The 12,487-nt window shown below is 41.1% G+C and overlaps 1 protein-coding gene and 1 long non-coding RNA gene across 2 annotated transcripts in view; one reads left to right on the top strand and one right to left on the bottom strand.

The window, feature by feature from the left end:
* LOC139047104 (ATP-binding cassette sub-family C member 2-like) overlaps positions 1–12,487 on the top strand; it is a 628,131-nt gene that overhangs the window by 367,273 nt on the left and 248,371 nt on the right. The window contains exon 8 of the mRNA XM_070521066.1: positions 1,004–1,132. Within this exon, the coding sequence (XP_070377167.1) occupies positions 1,004–1,132 (129 nt within the window). The remainder of the gene's footprint in view (positions 1–1,003; positions 1,133–12,487) is intronic.
* Positions 5,474–11,718, bottom strand: LOC139047136 (uncharacterized). Its single transcript, XR_011507063.1, has 3 exons — positions 11,537–11,718; positions 9,569–9,730; positions 5,474–5,851 (listed from the first exon to the last, which is right to left on the bottom strand). It is a non-coding gene; the product is annotated as an uncharacterized lncRNA (long non-coding RNA).

The following is a 12,487-nucleotide window of genomic DNA, read 5'->3' as shown; positions in this document are numbered from 1 at the left end:
CCTGCAGTCGTTTAGTTGTCACGCTGCTTCGTCCATGCTACGCGCTCATTCTATAGTCAAAATCAAATAATGGCGTTTAACGTTACGAAACAACTGACGGGCTACGAGGAACGCCATTCTGCAAGGTTGCAGATAAATTTTGATCACTTGCGTGTTTTTTTAACGCATTCCTATGCCTAAAGACACGATCGCTTTGGGCATTCCTCCCCAATCGAAATGCGGCCACCCCGAGCGGAAACCAAATCCGCGAGCACTTAATTGCTCGGCAGCCGTACACCACAGTCCTCGGTGCTCCAATTACGGAAGCCTCCTATCTCCGCGTCAATTGAAAAGGAAAACGCGTAATAGCATTTCTGCTGCAACGCCGTATAGCACGATTCACCGTAGGGCATTTTTAAATCACAAGGCCGGGCGACCTGATTCGAAAGGCAATATACTGTCACATGGTGGTGACGTTTAAGAACACAGTAGCAATACTGTGAAATACAAAACTAACTTTTATTGGGCGAACCTGTGCCCACAAAAAGAGGCTACACTTATTGCACAACGGTAGCGGCGAACACGGTCGGCAGTCGTCGAAAATCTGATCAGCGGGTCAAGTGCGTCGGCTTTTATAGATCAGCCGTCGAATGTTCTAGAGTAATCGCTGGGACCCACGAGCCTTGCACAAAGTTTTACGCCATTCGTGTCGCGCATGCATGCAATCAGATTACACAAGGTTCGGCGACAACAGACAGCGAATATAAGCATCGATAACATTCTAGAAACTTCCGATACATTTAGACGCGTCCTGCGCTCAGCGATGACACTTCGTTGACGGTAAAAGCGCTCACCTATAAACAATAGACGAGTTCACGTGTCAATACTCTCCACCTGCCAGAAAAAAGGGAGCATGTCCATCATTTTATTGCCAAAGGCGATTTCGAACTCGGAAACGGACTCTTCTATTCACTTAGTACAAGAAATTGCCTTAACGCTAATGTTGGTTTTCCATGCGGTGCAGGGTACTCCTTGCATCCAAAGGACGCCTGCTGTTCGCGCTGTGGTGTGTCACGTGGCGCGAAGTCTTGTGGATTATGGCTTCCGGCATCGCCTACTACCTCACGCTCATCGCCAGGTCCTTAGTGCTGGAGTGAGTGTGGTATAGATGTGCAGTCATATGGTATATTGATGGAATGTGAAGAGAAAACAAAAAGCTGGGCAAACTAATTACAAGGACGTCTAAATGATATAAGTACGTGGTTTTGTTCTGCATTTTGTAACTGTTGCTTTAGTACGTCTAGCTGTGTTTCAAGTTTCACTGGTAAACTGCGCCACAGCAAACTTCTCATTGGTAATAAATGTTACATCTGTAACTCTGCCGAAGACAAGGTTCAAGAACAGAGGTCTAGTCCTAACGCACCCAGGGCTGAAAGCTCTTTCTTAAGATCAACTCAGTCGGGTAAGGTGCACTCTGGCAGTGGCTCGGACAGGATGAGGGGAGGTGGCTCGACAGTTGGTGCGTCCGTACTATACACTAATATATGCAGTTTCTACCCCAAGAAAGGTAACTTAAATGCGCTAATTGTTGTCTATAATGCTGATGTTGTCGTACTAAAGGAAACCTGGCTTTTTAGCCGCATATATTATTGGGAATTATTTCAGTGTAACAGAAATTTTAATGTGTATCGTTGTGACCGCACTGATAAAATGGGTGAAGGCTTTCTAATTGCCATTATTGAAATGATTGAATTTTATCCTATCCATATTAGTATCAATCTAGAAATAGTGCGGTGTTACATTGCCGTTAATTTAAAAAACCTGATCTTGGGTGCTAGTTACCGTTCCCCTACCTCGGGTCACACTTTTTGCGCAGATGTTCGTGATTGTTTGAATCAGATTGTTGTGTGCTTTCGTGGTGTACCACTTTTTATTCTAGGCGACTTAAATTTGTCCACGATCAGATGGGCCCAGTTGTGTGCCTTTTCGGAACCAACATGCGTGGACGCAGTTACATTTCTTAACACATGCTCCGATTTTCACCTATCACAGAATGTTAACCTACCGACGCGTGTAACATCCACTACTCCATCCATACTCGATCTCGTCCTTACATCTGCTCCGGACATGACGTGCTCCATTTTACATTGTCTGTTGCATCTACACGTGCACAAAAACGGCTCAAACAAATAAGGGACAACAACGGTGGCAATTACGATGCTATTAACATTGAACTATTCCTCCTTCTTTGATAACTTCATTTCAACATACTATGTCTGTCGAAGAACTTTGGAATTCCTTTAGAAGAAACGTAGTTTATGTAACTAGCAAATTTCTTCATTGAAGAGCTGTTTATGACAACACTAATGCTCCCTGGTACAACAGATATCTCAAGCGGTTATCGAACAAAAAAACCAGGCTGTTTCGTTGTGCGAAAAAATCGCAGAACTCGAAGAGATGGCCTGTTTACAAAGCCGCTTTTACGGCATATTCAGAGGCACTAAAAACAGCGAAATAAACCTTCTGTCATTCAACGCTTCCGTCCTTACTCAAAATAACCCTAAATGCTTTTGGAATATAATGAAAAACAGGAACAACAACGACGCATCTCTCAATAGCAATGGTGAACCAGTTCTGAAGCATCTTTGCGCCTCAGTCTTTAATGAAGCCTTTACAAACTTGTTCTGGGACCCAATCTTGACTCTTGCTGCATATCCGAGAGCACATCTTACACCAATGGGTCCCATAATGCTTGACCAGCCGGCATTCGTGCTTTACGAAAAGACTAAAACGATCATCTTCATGTGGCCGGGATGGCATCAAACGCTAAATTCTTGCAAAACGCGAACGAGTACAGGTCTATCATTCTGAGTTACATTTTCACCAAATCGCTTAGCGATGGATGCGAACCCAAGGATTGGAAAGTAGCCAAGGTCATGCCTTTCTACAAGTCTGGTGACGCAGACAACGCAAGTAATTATCGTGTGATGTCGCTAGCATCTGTTGCGTGCAAAATATTAGTACACGTCATCTTTACTCACTTAGTTAACTTCTTGGAGTCAAAAAGCTTCTTTCTTCCATCGAAACATGGTCTTCGTAAACATTTTTTGTGCGAAAGACAGCTACTTACATTTACTAATGACCTTCACGCATTCCTTGCCGCCGGCCTCATCACTGACTGCATGTACTTCGATTTTGCGAACACTTTTGATAATGTAAACGATTAGCTTTTTATGCAAAGCTAGCCAGCCTAAACGTTGACCCTTTAGTACAGCACTGGATGCGCGACTTTCTTTCTAACCGCACTCAATTCATCACGGTGAATGGAACCGATTCTCTAGAGGCACCAGTTTCCTCCGGAGTGCCACAGGTCTCAGTTTTAGGCCCATTACTATTTTTGATTTACAATAATGATTTACCTGCTAGGATCGCTTCTTCGGTCTATTTTTAAGCTGATGATTGCGTTATCCCCTGCATCATTTCTAATTATACTGACGCAGTATTCCTTCAAACTGACCTAAATAATATTTCTGCTTGGTGCGAAATGTAGAAAATGAAACTTAACATTCTTAAATATAAATCATGAGAGTATCGCAAAATAACATGCCTTGCCCCAACTACCTTCTTTACAGCACGGCGCCTGAATCCGTAACTACACATAAATACCTCGGTGTACATATTACTAATGACATTTCATGGAAGTACCACATCAAGCAGGTAACATCAAAGGCCAATCGCATGCTTGGTTACCTGAAAAGAAACCTCTCTCGCACCTTCATCACACAAGCGACAGTCATATATCACTTATGTCCGATTTAATCTCGAATATGCCTCATCAATCTGGGACCCTGGCCTTGCAACTCTTACCAATAACTTAGAGGCAATGCAGAAATGTTCAGCACGTAACTACCATTGTACTTCCAGCGTAACTAACATGAAATTGATACTTATTCTTCCCCCGCTTGCAAATAGACGGAAACTATCTCGACTTGTCTTGTTTCATAAGACCTATCATCATAACCATTTTCTTAGGACCCGACTGATTAAGCCCCCTAATTTTGTTTCATCTCGACTTGATCACCACCACAAAGTCCATATCCCTCACCAAAACACTATAACATGCTCGCACTCTTTCCTGCCCAAAACCAGCCTTGATTGGGACCATCTTCCCGCCTTACTAGTTCGCATTAGCAGCTGTGACGATTTTCATGAAACTCTTGCCAGAGCAGTTTAACGCATTGCATCATTTTTTTAGTAAACGTTCTCCATGTCGGTAGGAAACTTCATATTTTACTGTGTTAATCGGCTGCAATAGTATTTCTTTGCGTAATTATTCTACAAGCCTTGCATGACAGTGTTTGAATTTCCGCTGGTATTAGAAATTACATTCGTTCTCATTTTTTAAATTTCAATTGTGTATGTGCAAATAACTGTATTTATGTTGAAATACTGACCCCTCCCCTGTATAATGCCTGCATGCCTTGAGGCTACAACAAATAAATGAGCTGTGGACTGTTTAGAGGGGGCGTATAGTAGAGATTATATTTTACGATCAGCTTTCCCAGAGAAGTTCTTGAATTTCCCAGAAGCTTCCGCGACCAGAGTGAACCAATGGCATTACCAACATCGTCGCAAATAGAACAGAACTACAAACTGACATAGCAAGGTGCAAAAATAAGTTAGCTGCTGAGCTATCATGAGAAAGAAACCACGCTATGTCCTGCGGCCATATAGAAAAGGCTTAGCATGTCACACCTCATGCACTCTTTAGCGAAGAATATTTAGAGAATGAAATACCTTCACTGAAATATGTGGATGTTATTGCTACACTCATGTAAGTGTACTGTACACTGTAAAAAACATTTTCCTTACTTTACAGAAAATTTGCTGGTAATTTGTGACCGAACACTCTTCCGTAAATTAAGAACGGTCATTTCCGTAGAACGGACAACTGTAAAAGAGAGACCGTAATAGAATATACGAGTGCTTCTGTATCTAGAAAACGGAAGACTCTGTATTCTGAATCTGTACTATGACCGTTAAAGTACGGTGCTTCTCGTATTCAGAAACGGAACGTAAATTAAGAACGGTCATTTCCGTAGAACGTACAACTATAAAAGAGAGACCGTAATACAAGATACGAGTGCTTCTGTATCTAGAAAACGGAAGACTCTGTATTCTGAATCTGTACTATGACCGTTAAAGTACGGTGCTTCTCGTATTAAGAAAACGGAACACACTGTATGCTGAGTCTCTACTATAACCGTTAAAATACAGGTGCTTGCCGTATTCAGAAAACGAAAGACTCCGTATGCTAAATCTGTACTATATCCGTTAAAGTACAGGTGCTTCCCGTATTTCATCTTGCAGAGCATATCCATTATTCGAAGAACGTGCCATCGGGGACAAAATTGCCCGGGACGTGCGAGAGTCGACCGAATTTTATTGGAGTGCTATTTGCTGGGATCAGCCGTGCCACCATCTGCGTTCAGAATGTGCATTCGTGACCCACTGTTTTCAGCGGTCTTGAGCAGAAATGCAATTTGGTCATCACTCGCACTTCCAGGGTACTTTTGTCCACGATAGTACATCTCCTTTAATGCAAATGTCATGAACGCAGCTCATAGTCAAAGCAGCAGGTCACCATTGAGAAAATTGTCTTGCCAACACACTGACATGGCTGCAGAGATAAAACACTTTGCACTTTGTGATATGAATGCACTGCATAGCATATATACAAAAAGGTGCAACATTTCAGTCCTCAAGTTCTTAGATCACAGAAGCAACTTTATTTTCTTCAATCACTCGTCTCGCACTTCTTCCTGGTGAAAGTTGTTCTTGACTCCAAACGCTTGCAAGGATAAACTTGCTGCTGTTAGGAGAAACAAATAGTATTCGTGAAGATCCATCCTAAAGAAAGCGGCAAAAAAGTATAATCATAGAACACGACAAAGCAGTAACTTCGGTGTTAGAAAAACATGTAAGTAGATCAACATTGTTGGAACAAGGGATGTTGCTGTAGCCAACATTTCGACATAGGTGCTTGTCATTAGGGTAGCAAATGTTTTCCTTGGCTCTGTTGTTTTGGATTTTGCATATCTACTGGCCCCTAGCCTCATTGGGGGAGAAGTAACTGGTGCATATAATAGGTCAAGAGAAGCCAAAGTGTTAAAATAAAGGAAGGAAGGGTGTGCTTAGCAGTGTTGATTGTGATGGAGCGGGTATGAGCGATGCTGTCAGTACTTGCCAAGAGTAGGGGTGACCAAAACAGAAAACGATGTACCCATGTAAGCAGTCATTAATCCAGTAGACCTAATCTTCCCAGAAGACAAAATAGGTATCAAGATAAACAGTTTGCACTTTTGGAAAAGGAAAACGAAGAATTAAGGAAAATAAATTTTGTATCAAGATGCATCTGGTTAAGATCACTGCAAGTGGTAAATGAAGGCGCATTATGAATATATATTTGGTTGAAAGCCGATGAAGAAAAGATATATTAACCAAATATTAAAAAATAGGGACATTAAAATTAAACTGGGTATTACCATAAAACAGTAAAGAACAGCCTGTGGAAAAAAATGGGATGGATAATATAACCAGGTGCAAGATTGCAAAACGTCGAGCGCTGTTTATATTCATGCTGCTGTTGACAGCTTCAAGTTTCTGTCTTCCTGTGGAACCTTTGTCTTACTTGAACAAGGAAATGGGTCATTTTTTAAACAAGCCAGTTCAAATGCAGTTCAAAGTTTCAGCAGTGTTATATAGAAGAAAATATTATGGCCAGTTCTGGGTGTGCTTTCATTCACCAGTTATTTCCACCGGTGTAAGTTCAAAATTTAATGGTCTAAATGGACCTTAGCTCTTGGCAAACCATTAGCTGGTCTTTTTTTCAACACAGATGCCTGCACATTATATGTGTTGGCAGGAATGCTAGCGAACTACATTATACTTGTTGCCACAACCAAAGTGAAACTTGGTAACAGTGATTGAAAAAAAAAAAACCAGCATTCCACAATACTGATTCAAGTCGTCTGGAAAAGTTGCTTAAGTTAACGTACACCCCCTACCCCACCAGACACAATTATTCACCACAGAGACTCTCATGGTGTCAACCATGCTATTACAAGACTAGGCATCAAGTGAGGAGAATTAGGGGATAAGAGGGCACAATGCTTTTTGTTAGAACATCAAATGTGCTTTACATAAATGCTACATTCCAACTAACAAAGGAGCAACCGGTTTGTGAGACAGTGACCAATGCATACGAAAGCTAATGACATTCTGTGCAGCAGAATCTTTACGATGAGGTGTTATGCGCACAAGTGCACTTTTTCACACAAAATGACATCCTGCAGTCAAACCTTGTGCCAACATTAGAGGTTGAAAAACACCGTAGTGCAAAGCAAAGAGTGCTAAATTTGTTGAAAATTACTAAAAATTATTCTATTATTCATTATCCTTACTGTACGTTAAAGATTCACAGATTGTTCCCTACGGGTGCTGTAAACAGGCACCCTGCTTTTACAGTGGTAGCAACAATGATCTATGGCACAGACAAGAATAAATGCTCATGAAGTTTGTGCAAGAGTATACCCTACGAATTGCACCCCATTTCACATTCCAATATGGTAGAAGAGGAAGACGAAAAAAACTACTTTCTGGTGGAGGATGCATACCCTAGAATACAAGAAACAAGTGTACCCTAACCACTGCTGTTGCCGATGCCTGTGCACTAGCAGTTACATATAATATGACAGTTACAATTGTTTTTCCACAAGCACTGCAAGCTGCGGCCAGTTTACCAGTACACAGCTGTAATAAATTTAGGGCAAGCTAAAGCTCTCTAATGGATTTATCTCATATGACACAACTGGAATGCAATATTCTGCAAATAAGTGAAGCGCGATGTGCCATCCCATACAATGAAACACCTTTGAAGAATCTGAATCACCACCTGCACTCTTAGGCAAAGTTACACCCTTTGGAGTGTCCCTTCTGCCACACAACAATAATCGTTATCTGCCTTGATGCGTTTCCTTTCTTGAAAACGCCACGCCCGCTACTTTGCTGTCGGGAATGCTATCATGCTGATAACGCGCATGCCGTTCGTTACTGAAAAGCACAGGGCTCGCAGCGTTAAAGAAAGGAAATGCATAAAGGCAGATGACAATTATCGTTGTGCGGAAGAAGGGGCACTTCAAAGGGTGTAACTCTGCCTAAGAGTGTGGGCCGTGACGAGGGAAAAGAGTGTGTTCTGTGTAAAGCAGTGCACCTGTATAACCTAAAGCGTTGGAGAATGCATTTAGTATGAGCTGGGAAGGTTCCCAATTTTAATGGCACACAGTAAAAACCTCCATGCAGTTTTGCAAAATGCAAACCCACTAACTTTTTGTTGTTCAAACGTAATGACACGTAGGGCCATAACATATACATTATGGGTTTCGTTCCCAAACAATCAAAGTGAATAGCACCAACCTAAGTGTTATGTGCCTTCTTGTTAGAGTCGAATGCTGCGATCGGCAGAGAAACGGATTTCTGGAGCAATATAAAGTATTAGGTACTGTGATCTCAGTTCTTTCACTGCTGTTTAAGCATTATCGGGTCTTAAAGTAAAAAAACGAGGAATAAATACATGCATATTTTACGTGACAACCCTCATAAGTATTTAGTAGTCTGGATTATAAAGGATTCCAGATTTACAACACAGGACAGATTTTATTCCACTGAAAGAATGGCATCATGCCAATGATTCTGCATTTGGTGCTATATTTATTTGTATTTAGTTCAGTTGGAATGTGTGTGTATCGTCAGCGATATCGCTTGACATGTTTTAGATTGACTGTTTTCTAAATTTAGGCAAATTCGTATTTGCAAATAACCTTTTAAGACACCAACCTTGTAAGACACCAAGCCTTGTAACCTTGTAAGACACCTTGTAAGACACCTTGTAAGATAACCTTGTAAGATAACCTTGTAAGACACCAAGAACTTGCTTAGCAGGAGTATTTCTAATATTTGCAAGATATGAGGCTCTTGAATGCATATCTAATCCTGGAGTAGACGCCGCCCCCTAATCTCATCAGCAAGTTTCTGGAACTCATCTACGAGGTTTCTTATGATGAATGTAAAGTTGCTTGAACGGGAGAAATAGGGAACTTATAACAGGTGAATTATGCAGCATAAGAATGATGTCAGCAAGAAGAAAGCATCAAGAAGCACTGTCACTCAATGTGCATAGACTATCAAACACAAGAATTATTTGGGATGATTTAAAATTCTGGCATTGGAACGAAATGTCTTTTAATGTATATATAAACTCTGATTATTCACTCTACTACCACTACCTTCATTAGGAACATTCATAATCATTATCCTATCTATGCCACATCATCCTATCTAATATTCAAGCCTCCATAAGCTGCTTTTTTACTGCTAATTCTCTGTGGGAAAGAGGTGTCCGTACGAAGACCATTACCCGTTTTTTGATAAATGATAAGGGAAAAAGTTCACACCAAAAATGCATTGAGCTTGAGCAAGTTCTGTGTTTGATGCTGTTGATTCTTTTTTCCCTTTGCCATCATTGACCCACCTGGTTAGCTAAGTAGACAGAAAAGCTGCAGGAGAAAGGTGGGGGTGCCAAATCAGACTTGTGCCCCAGGGGACCTTTTCACGGTCACTGGAGGAACTGCCTGTGGCCTCGGCATCTTCCTTGAGGGCCATGGCCATGTCTAAGAAACCTTGTCTCCACAGGCTGCACAAAGAAAGATAATGTGCTGAGCTAAGTCTTTTTCTTAAAAGAACCCATTTAAGTTGTATTCGTGGCTTTGCACCACAAAACTGACACATGACTGGCCACTCAAGACACTTTATGTGTATTCGCAGGCTTATTCCTTGGAAAAACACTTTTATGTAGCACACAATAACAGTAACAAAAAAGTGTATCAGGAGGCTTTCATATTGCTCTACAACTTTTGATTGACACATTTCATTTAATTATTTGAGATATTTAATAACTAATTAAGAATTATGTAATTAGGCAGAATGCACAAAATAATCAGAGTATCTTCAAGCGATGGCAAACATTACCTTTATTTTGTCTAGTTACATCGCATTTACATATTTCTAAATCTTGGTGCATGATAGTTAAGCCACCCTGTAGATCAAAAAACAATATTAAAATTTTCATAATCATCTCTTGCGTGTTATTGGTGGCTATGGCTGCTTCAAGTTATTCTTTTAGTATGGTACAAGCAGTTTTGAAGTGAAATTGTTTTGCATCGAGGGCATGCAATCTAGACAATCAAGCAAAAGGTCAAGTTGTGTTCACTATTCAGATGTTTAACTAAGAAGCTGCAGGAAAAGGAAACAGGACACAACACCTAATAAACAATGCAAAATTTGAAAATTTAAATTGAACAAGAAACCAGTTTTTGAAAACACAGAAAAAAAGCCAGCAGCTTACATTGAATACACCCTTGCTATGTACTCCAAGTGAAGTTGTTACCGCAATGCTTGGGCACCATATGAACGTAACAATCAACAACTTCGAGCAGAATATTAACACCACTAAATGAACTGGCCTTTGAAGACTTGATCTGAAATCCTCAACGACTTGTTCTGGCGTTTATTCTGTCAAGCTCAATCTGTATTCTCAAAAGCTGGCTCTCGGCCATAATTTCTCTAAATGCAACATCAGCTTAAATCTCAAGATAGGGTTGACCTGTAAATAAAGTGGATAATGCACGGCAAACATCATGAACTCTCTTACATGTTAACCAGAGGGTTCACTCATGCAGCCATGAAATTGTGATGCAGACACGATATATTGAAGCTGGTTTTGTGAAATGTTTCATGCTTCCAAGGCTTCTTCAGTTGTGAAAGCTGTCTCCACTAGCTAAATGAGCGATGAGAATAAAAAAAGAACTTCAACATGCTCGCAATACGTTGGCCATTTGCAAGTAAACAGCAGCCTTTTTGGGCGCCCAGGTTGCCTGGTGCAAATCTATTATGCCACAGTACTTGCGTTACCCAGTACCAGCCACTTTAAAATGCAATGTGTTCAGAGCCCTTTCCCTCTCTTTTTCTGCTTTGGAAACAGTTTAACATGTGTTCAGTAGGCGTCGAGAAAGGGGACAGAAAACACTGTGCACCACTGATTTCTAACATGTTTCGCTGGATGCAGCACACCGCACCGGATGCAGGTGTAGCCAGTGGAAATGCGATGTCATGCAGTCGCTTGTCCTGGAAGCAGGGCATATGGTGGACTAACTAGTGCGTGCGATCAGGCAATATTGCTGCCGAAAAACTTTTCTTCGCGGTTTTTCACATTCTAGGAGGTCTCTACATGTCTGGCACGCGCTTTTATGACAATCTGAACCCGTATACGATAGTGTTCTCTTACATCGTTTTTTCTGATTTACCAGTGTTTCCATTGCACGCCACTTATGTTAGCGACACTGTAGACACTACAATGGAAAAATTCTGGACACCTCGAAACACTGCTTGTGTAGTTTATGGCACATCAGGTAGGCATGTTAGGGGAAGAAATGCCACACACCCGTGCAACAAAGTGGTGCCGCAAAGTTGTGAAGCACCAACTTCCGGGACAAGGCCGGCTTTAGTCGAGGGCGCTCGATGTGCTGTTCATCCCCTGTAGTAGAGATCAGTGGCGTGGACCCTTTTATACTGGCTGTCTTTTCTGGTCGGAACCTTGGCAACAGCTTCCACCATACTTTTTTTGAACCTGCAACATGTGCAGAGAAAGTCACATCACTGTGCATTGATTGTATTGCTTTATTGTGCTACACATTCTATCAAATCATTAAAAAATACAGTTCACACATTTTTACTACTGTATATAGACAGTCTAGTTGCTATACACGCGAAACATTACCATTCCTCTGAGAGAATGCAACAATAGAAGCATACACTGCAAAGCTACACTAAAATTTAAAGTGATGTGACACCGTATGAGCATACAGTATGCTTACTGTATGCTCTAGCCCTGTGTCAAGTAAAAGTTAATGGTCAATCATTTATGGTGTATTTCTACTTATTCTGGGTCATCAAACTGTACAATCAATGTTCCAAGTTTACACATTGTTGGCTTTTGATTGCCTATGTGATCCGTTTCCTACTTACGCATGCAGTAATCCCAATGTAATAAGGAAAAAGAGAATAGGAAATGCCGTGATAATCTTCCACATTCGATGAGGGCAGGAGCAATGGCCAATAGCATGTGGTTGAAGCTACATAAATACTCAGTTTTCACACAGCTTATTTATTCAGCAAGTAATAAAGAGCTATCCTGTGCACCTCTGCATGACCAATAAAATCTGACTACTTGACACTGCACTAAGGCTGCCGCTTGGTACTGTGCGGCAGTTCAGCTTTGGTTTTCTGATATACAGAACTGTTTAGGTACCAGTAGTTTACTTTGCGATAAAATGGAACTTGGAGCACTGGTCATTTGCACATAAATAGTGCGACAGCAAATATAACAAAAGGA

This window comes from Dermacentor albipictus, chromosome 6 (assembly GCF_038994185.2).
Source record: "Dermacentor albipictus isolate Rhodes 1998 colony chromosome 6, USDA_Dalb.pri_finalv2, whole genome shotgun sequence".
Taxonomy (NCBI): Eukaryota; Metazoa; Arthropoda; class Arachnida; order Ixodida; family Ixodidae; genus Dermacentor; species Dermacentor albipictus.
The sequence above is the reverse complement of the archived record's forward strand: the minus strand, read 5'-3'. Positions and strand labels throughout refer to the sequence as shown.